The sequence below is a fragment of the Dermacentor variabilis genome, chromosome 9 (genome assembly GCF_050947875.1).
Source record: "Dermacentor variabilis isolate Ectoservices chromosome 9, ASM5094787v1, whole genome shotgun sequence".
In the NCBI taxonomy this organism is placed as follows: domain Eukaryota; kingdom Metazoa; phylum Arthropoda; class Arachnida; order Ixodida; family Ixodidae; genus Dermacentor; species Dermacentor variabilis.
Window position 1 is genome coordinate 132,356,010 of NC_134576.1, and position 8,517 is coordinate 132,364,526.

Consider the following 8,517-nt stretch of genomic DNA (forward strand, 5'->3'; position numbering starts at 1 on the left):
TACGTCTCATCAATTGGATATGCATTTTCAGTAGATTAGTTATCAATAGGCACCATGTTCAAGATCAGTATTCCCTCAGATAGTTTTTTTTTCTTGCTTATTTGCTTGCTTTCTTGCTTACGGGGGTATGAGTCATTCATCGTCTTCTCGTGACGGACAAATTTCTCGTTGGGTAGGCATGCGACACGAGAATGTCCGCGCGCACCTATAGTCACGATGGCCACCGATCAGGACAATAAATGTGTTTGTACCTTTGTTCAAAATTCTGCATCACCTCTGTGTCGTGTGCTAAACTGCTTCGCTGATCAACCACCTTCACCGAGTGGAATGGCTCACGATTTTTTTTTTAATCTTTGATCCACGTATACAGACTGACCACTACTGGCACTGACAAGTTCGTTCGTCACCATCTGCCGCCCTCTGCAATGCAGACTCAATTCGCTACTTAACGCTTACAGAGCAAGCAATTAGTAGTGAAGTGGTAAATACATCAACGAATAAGACCATACTGGGTGAAAGTAAATCCTGCAATTAACTCGGTGGCGGCAAATAAATAAGGTTCAGATCATAAAGCGCTTTTAATTTGTGGTATACACAATGATTTCAGTACACCTCATTGAACTGAATTCGTTAGTTAACTCTTACACCAAGTACGTAAAGTTTAATCGCAAGCATGCGTATAACTTTCGCATTTGCAGCTGTTGAATGATTCGTCTTCAGCGAAGTCACGCTTAAAGCCTGATCGGCATTTGCGCGCGTAATCGCGCGAGCGTATAATGCAAGAGTGTCCCCATTTACATACATGCAAATCCGGCGCCGCCTTTCGTGAACGCGGAAAATACAAGTCGGCCGTCATCACCCGTATCTTCACATAGCGTTAATCCGACTATACAGTCTCCGTTAATTGGTTTTAGGCTCTTGGATCGATACGGAGCTAACGACGAAACTAATTTCGCGACCCGCAGAATGGATGGCTCTAGCTAGCCGACCCAAAGCTCCCAATGTCCACCAGGAATGATGGGTCAGTTCTGTGCCTATACGCACGACGCACGTTCTTGCGGGTCGCCATTACAATTGGTGACTTGTAGCGATGGTCATATGTAGTTGAGCGCAATACACTGACGTGTTGGTGCACACGTAAGGCGCGTCGCGTTAATTTTTTTACCCAATCAATTAGCGTGCGCAATGGAAGTAAAATCCCGAGGTGCAATAACACTGCATTCGCGCGAGAAATCCGTAGTAACCACATTACACAAATCGAAGTGCCGGCTATCGCTTCTCTACACTGGCGCATTCGTGTACCTCCTGGGTCATTGTGGTGGTGGACGGATCAAAGGCAAACCGTGGAGGAGCGTCGTTGCCGGTTCTGTCGAACAAGAGGTATAGTGAAGCCCTTTGTAAGGGTCTTCTCAATATAAACCTTCATCGTACTTCGCAAAAAAAAAAGAAGGAAGGTGGGTAGTGCGCCAGCAACAGGAGGCGCGGCTAGGACACGGTGCAGTCCGTCAGGGTGGTCAGGTCGTGCAACATGTACGCCACGGCTCGCACCAAGTAGGTCATGGTGCCGTAGCAACCGCTTGGTGCAGAGTCGTAGAAGCGCTCGCAGATCCCCACGGTGGCCCGACAGGGAACCGCGGGCGGGCACACGCAGCAGCAGAGCGTCGAGTCCCCCTTGCACTGCCGCTGGTCCTCGAGAAACAGCCCGTGGGCTCTCTGCACGATCCCCTCGATGTCCAGGGGCTCGCGGAACTTCTCCACGGTCTCGTTCTCGACGGCGAGGCTTAACACCATGAGCGTCTCGACCAGGAGCTGACGGTACTCGGGCTCCGGAATCCTGTTGAGCGCCTCCTCGACCCGAAGCGCGAACTTGAACTCGCCCGGAGTCATCTCCCTGGTGAGCGCCCACGGCAAGCACTGGCCCCGGATCCAGACGCCGGGACAGCGCTCGAGGATGGCCCATACGCGCGAGTAGAAACCCACTGGCACGCGGTTGAGCGCGCCGTCCAGCCGCCTCCTGCGCAGCCACTGGCCGTGCGGGTGATCGGCCGGCGCTTCCAAATCGCCCTCGACGATCTCGGGTCCGTGCACGAACGTCTGCACGGCGGAGTGCTTGAAGCTGGCGGAGTGCTTGAAGCTGGCGGGGGCCGAGTCTGGCGCCGAGATGGTCCGACAGCCCGTGAGCTCGCGGCCACTCAGGATGGCCAGCAGCAGGGTCTGCGTCTCGTAGGGGCTCAAGTTGAGCAGCAGTTCGGCGGTGTCCGCATCCTTGTTCCCCGCGGTGCGCGCCAGTTCGGACGCCATCAGCTGGATGATGAGGCCCACGCGCAGGCGCACCATCTCGTGGAACAGGTGCGGGTCCGTCTGGATGAACATGGCCAGGTAGGCGAGCAGCTCCTGCGTGAGCATAGCCATGCTCTGGTCTCCCCTGTGCGCTTCGTTGATGATGGCGCGCAGCTCCTTGTTGGATAGCGGCCGCGTGATGACCTCCTCGTTGTGAGGCGGCATGCCCACCGTCACCTGCTTCTGTCGCACCAGCAGGTCGGTCACGGACTTGGCGAGGTCCTCGACTCGCTTGCCGAGGGCGCCCGCGAAGTGGCGCACCAGGCCCCAGCGATGCTCCAGGCAAGCGCGCTCGTAGAAGTCCTGGAAGAGCTGCCACACGGTGACCACAGAGTTGGGGTGCCCCAGACCGGTGTCCCAGTGGAAGCCCTTGTGCATGGACAGGTAGTGGAGGATGTCGCCCTGCTCCTCCATCGAGTCTGTCTCCTGGAGGGTGGTCAGCAGCTCGCAGTCGGCGACCTGTTCGAGTCGGAGCTCGGAGACGGCATGGTACGGCACAGGGGCGTCGTCGTACGAAGACCGGCGTGAAATCATCAGCGAATTCGACTGAGAGGGCAGCTCGCTCTGAGCCATCGCGAACGTGAGTTCGCCGCTGGATGTCTCCTGGCCCGTCAGCGATCGCGACCGCCGGATGAGACCCGAGGCGAGCGACTTGCGTCGACCACCGCCAGGAGTGCCGGCAGAGGCGCCGCCGTGCGGTAGCGTCGACGTTGCCTGCCCCAAGAGCGACGACTTGTCGGGGCTGCTCGTGACCGCGAAGCGCGTCGTCTCCCTGTCCAGGTAGTCGCGGATCGGCGTGGGCACAGTGTCCGGCTCGCCGTCCTCGTAACTGGCGAGGAAATCCAAGCTGGCCACGCACGACGTGCTGACGAACTCGCCAATGGGGCTCACGCAGACGCGCGTGCCGTGCACGTAGCCGCCAACCAGCTTCTTTATCGTCTGGCGCAGGCTGACGGGAACCTTGCCTTCGATGAGCTGCCGCGAACCGAGGGTCACCACCATGGTGGGTCGTCCGGGCACGTTCCAGTCGGCGCGCAGCATAGCCACGTCCGATCGAAGCGTGCTGGCGAACAGGTCCACGTCGTTGACCAGATGGAATTCTTTAATGTCCAGGTTCTGCGGCATGAAGACGCACGTGCGGTCCTGCAGCTGGTATATCTTGCTGGTGGCCACCAGTCCGACGTCCTTGGACAGGCGCCCGGAGAAGTTCATCTTGCGGTTCTGTCCAAGGTACGAGTACAGTTCGCCAAGAACACGAGCCGGGTGTATCTCGAAGGGGTAGGCTTCGTCCACCGTCTGGATGTTCGGATAGATGCTAGCAATTTTCTCCTTCACGTCGTCGTTCTCGGCCAACAAAACCAACTGGACGACCAGCTCGGGCCTCCGCAACGACTTGAAGCGACGGTTAAGCGGGTCGAGCTCTCCGGGTGCCAGAAAGCTTTCTTCCAGCAGCTTTGCCACAACATAAAGCGACTGGGCCCACATGAAAGGAATCTCTCCGACGGGTATCCTGGCCTGAGTGTGGGGATTGTTGTACTCCCGGGTGACCGCATCTTCAGGAACTGCGTACATCTCGGGAACTAGCCTGAGGCCGTCGTCGGTCTTGATCAGTACTCGGTCGAGAAGTTCAGAGTACTCGTCGACGGTGTTTCTGTCCTCGCGGAAGCAGGCATCGATGATGAAGTAACAGAAAAAGAGCGGCCACTCGCACTCGATGTTGTCGAACATCTGCAGCTCCCACGGCTCGTAGTACAGCCTCCGACAGTCCTCGCGCGGGGTCTTGTAGCCGTCCCGGAGGAAACGCTTGCAGCCGTACTGTCCCTGCAACTTGTCCGCGACGGTCGCTCGGGTCCTGTGTATGAGATCTGGGTCGTCCACGGCGAACGCGGGGAAGCCCACCACCATGAGAAGAGCCGCGTCCACCTCCTTGGAGTTGGACTCTCGCGGAAGCATGGAATGGAGCACGGCGTCGCACTTCTGCGTCTCGTCCGAGAGAACGTGGATCACAGAGGCCGGCCCGCCCCGGCAGCCGAACAGGTCCAGCTCGCTCATGGCCTCCAGCGCCGCCTTGGCGGCGCCCACCGAACTTGCGTTCAGTTCCCGGATTCCCTGGTTGGTCTTGTCGCCACGTTCCCAGACGCCGTAGTCCGGTACGCAGTACGCGTTCTCGATGTAGAAGACCAAATTCTGGACGAAAGCCACTTCGTCCAGGTTGTAGATGATCTGCTGCCCCGCGGCGGTGAGCTGGGCGAGAACGAGCAGAAAGAGCGACGTGGCGTCGATCTGCAAGTGGCCCCAGTCCTGGTCGCCGACGCAAGTGCCACCCGTGGCTGCGTCGTACTTGGCGTGCAGGCAGTCGCTCGCGCTCTGCGTCTCCTTGAAGCGCTCGATCTTGTCCTTCTGGTTCATCATGGCGACGAGCAGACCTCGCATGAGCTTGATCGAGCGGTGCTCCAACTCGTAGGCTGTGGCCCGGTCGTCGTCGAGTTCGGCGTGCTTCTTGTACGCCATGGACAGGGCCCACATGGCGAGCACGCAGTAGACGTTGTCGCGCACCCAGGCGTGGTGGTCGGAGAACTTGTGGCCGGGTATCAGCCCGGTCACGGGGTCCTGGTGCGCGATCACGGTGCGGTACAAGAGGTTGTGGTAGTAGTCGAGCCGTCTGCCCCTGAAGCGCTCGCGTCGGTGCATGGCGGCGGGGATGATCGGCTGTCGGACCAGGCAGGTATTCGAGGCTGGGGCGAGAGAAGGCGTAAGCGCTGCGCACGTCGGGAGCGCAAGGCTTGAGCGACCGAGGGCCTGCCTTTTTCACGCACTGCTCGCGGAGGCGCGGGCAGAATGCGCGAGGTGCGTGCTTGCGATCTTCGTCTCTTCTTGAGCATGCTCATCCTTTGGCTACATGCAGACGAAGTCGACGTCACGCTGAAACGGCAGTAATCAAAATTCAGTTGACAACTGATGAAAGTCATGATAAAGGCATGGAGAGAAATGCGCATTCGTCGATTCTATATGTACTATGTGACACATAATTCCAACTGAGGTGGTGATCACGAACTTGCTGAAACCGCAAGAGAAGAGGAAATAAAGATGCGATGCGAACGGTCATATCTGAAAATCGTTCAGCTTTCGAAGCGTTGCTCGGCGGCTACAGCAAAGCGTGAAGACAACACAGTGCTTGTTTTTAGGAGCATGCGAGGGCATTTTGCTTTTCTTTTTATTTTCTCTTGAATACATGAGCCAAAGGTAAAGTCACATGGCTGATTGTGATTCGGCTTCTTCTAGGTGTTCCTTCTATGTGTACACTAATGCATTCCTCGCGATAAATTCTTTCCCATTCACTCCTTTCCCAAGAAAAATGGATTTCAGTATACCGAAAAGAAAATCAGTTTTCCACCGAACGATATGTCCTTCTATTTATTTTTTTTTTCACAAATGCTAAGGTTTCTTTTAGAAACCTATGTACTTTGTCGCGTTGCGCAATGCAGCTGGAAGGCAAACTTTCGGCTTAGTTACGCCAGCGCTTTACTTTTTTATACAGTCAAACCTCGACCAAACGAAACTGAATACGACGGAATATTATTTATTTATCGAGCTGCTTTCTATAACCTAGCGCATATTCGATGAGCGTAATGCGTAGAAAATCTCTCAGCAGCAAAGTCAACTAATCATCTCTCGAATTAAAAAAATTTTCGCGGAACATTTCCGCAAAGAAAAGGGTCACAGGAAGCTATAGTTGTGTTCTAGATGCCCTGGGAACGCACTGACGTATTGCTACAAAAAACTCATTGCCAGCATTGCAATCTCAGTCGCAGCCGATTTTAAAGTGCAACTCCGGCGATTTTTTGGTCATGTTAAGGTAATACAATACTTTGGTTCCCGAGCTACCCCTGTCACGCGTCTGATAGTAGAATTGCTACGCAAATGGGAAGATAATTTTAAATAGGCAAAAAAAAACGCAACAACGAAACCCTGATGAAGCCTGATGAAAACCTGATGAAGCAGCCGAGCCAACCTCTTCGTGTGACGTCACGGATGTCCCCACCGGGAAAGGCGCGCAAGGCATGCCGGTCTCTCCCGCTGGCAGCAAAGAGCAGATGCTCAGCTGATTCGTGACCGCGCCGGTCCTTCGGGTGACAATGTCAGCTGCACCAGCTCTTCCGATCTGTCAGATATTGACAGTTACGATTCTGACGAATCCAACAGCCACGAATCGCCGTTCAGATTCGATCCGCCACCACGATATCCAGCACCCTTGCGCTACGTATCGTGCTGCAACATGAAGACCAAGGGTACCACTAACCACTGATTTTATACGCGCTGCTTGATCATTTAGGTGTTTCGCCCCTTCTCAGGGAAGCGCTTCGCATGCTCACTGTAAGATGTGGAGCACGACTTTCCGCATCTCTATATCCCGCAAGAACACCGTTGACAGTCCTAAGCACCGACCGCGGTGTACTTGTTTACATCGGTAGGTACAGCGACCGCTCGTCGAATTCTCTTGAGATATAATGCTAGTCGCTCATCGGGGGCATGAATTAATGTAAGAACACATGAAAACAAGCAGATTTAAGCACCGTTGCATCACCCTCAGTCACGCTTATATGAGCGACCACATGCCTTCGAAAACAGAAAGCGGGAGACCGTATCGTAACGGGAGCGTTGTTATGCGGCCTGCTTATCATTCTTCGTATTCCCTTGATGTAAACAATTAATGTGTTCCGTAAAGAAGACATAGATTAGTACGTTGCGCGTATGATAACTCAATTAGGGAACGCGTAGTTTTCTCGCGGCAACGCCAATATGCCAGTATTGGCAACGTTGGCCGCTGAACGAAGCGGTTGTTTATACGCTGCTGTATGGAACGGGCCTCGGCTTGCTGCCAGTTTGGGATACGAGGCAAGCAGTGCACTTCGCAAGCCAAATAATGAGTCAACCTGTAGCAATACGTAAACATACACCCATGTACGTAGTCACATTTAATTTAGGGAAGTTCTGGCCAGCGCGACTGGCCACCTTAGAGAACGGCAACGTATACACACCGATGTTGATAGCGCGCCGAGCTATCGCTTGTACCTTTTCGCGTGTGCAATGTACAAAATGAGGAATGGTTAATTATTTGAAGTCTTTACGGTCAAAACTGAACTACAGAATCAGTTTTCCTAATTCTAATGGCTTAATTAGGCTCCAGTCAGTCGCCCAGGTCCGCCAGCAGCAGACGTGCACCACCCCGGCGACTGTGACAGGCCCAACGTCGAACGCGATTGGCATCGGCTCAAACTGCGCGTGCGTATGGCGAGGGCTGAAGTTCGTGCAGCCAACGACGCAACGCCACTTGCCTCCCATCTCTTCTTGCCCGTCCGCGCAGAACGAAACCTTTCGCGACAGCAAATTTTCGCGCCAAAACACCTATAGATATTGCTCACTATCACTATGTAGCTCACTCCTCGGTCCTGTCGTCTGCCATTCATTCCCAGCAGGCTCCGCGTATCACGTCATAACGCAATGTGGCCAGTAGCTGAGGAGCAGGCAAGATGGGTGGTAAGAGGGATTCTGAGCGAAATTCATTTGTACAGAAAACCTTCGCCACTCTCGAACCAGATGTTTTTCGAGAAATTGCGGGAGGTGCAGGAAAACGTACTCGGAAATTTTCATTTCAGATCCGTCGACCTCGAAAAATCGCCGGAGTTGCCCTTTAAGCATACAACAAAGGACAGCTTCGCCTAACTGCTGGCAAGAACGCCGAGTTGTTTTGTTGGAGCGAGCGCAGCCCAATGCAGAAAGTATCTCTAGCCTCCACAACGTTGCACGCGATGTATGAAACAAGGTATACAGCTGTCTCCGCGGAGGCGCATTCACACACGCACGCACACGCACACAGCCGCGTAGCAGCTGCGAGTGCTTCTATGTATAAAGTGCCGGCCACGGCGTTCTTGAAACGCTACCGAGCTACAATGAGGCGGCAGCTTGTGCACATTGAGCAACAACTCGATTCCGGATTGCTCTCGTCATCGCTCGAGTAGTAGTAGTAGTAGTAGTAGTAGTAGTAGTAGTAGTAGTAGTAGTAGTAGTAGTAGTAGCAGCAGCAGCAGTGGTAATAGTTAGCAGTAGTTATTATTATTAGTAGTAATAGCAGTAGTGGCAGTAGTAATAGTAGTATTGGCAGTAATAGTAGTAGTA

At 54.1% G+C, this 8,517-nt stretch overlaps 1 protein-coding gene across 1 annotated transcript; it reads right to left on the reverse strand.

Annotated features, from left to right (window-relative positions):
- Positions 1-557: 557 nt before the first annotated feature.
- On the reverse strand, positions 558-5,215 carry LOC142557537 (putative phosphorylase b kinase regulatory subunit alpha). The gene has a single exon (XM_075669454.1). It carries the CDS (start codon positions 5,029-5,031, stop codon positions 1,486-1,488), a length of 3,546 nt encoding a protein of 1,181 aa, XP_075525569.1. The 5' UTR covers positions 5,032-5,215; the 3' UTR covers positions 558-1,485.
- Between the last annotated feature and the right edge of the window lie 3,302 nt (positions 5,216-8,517).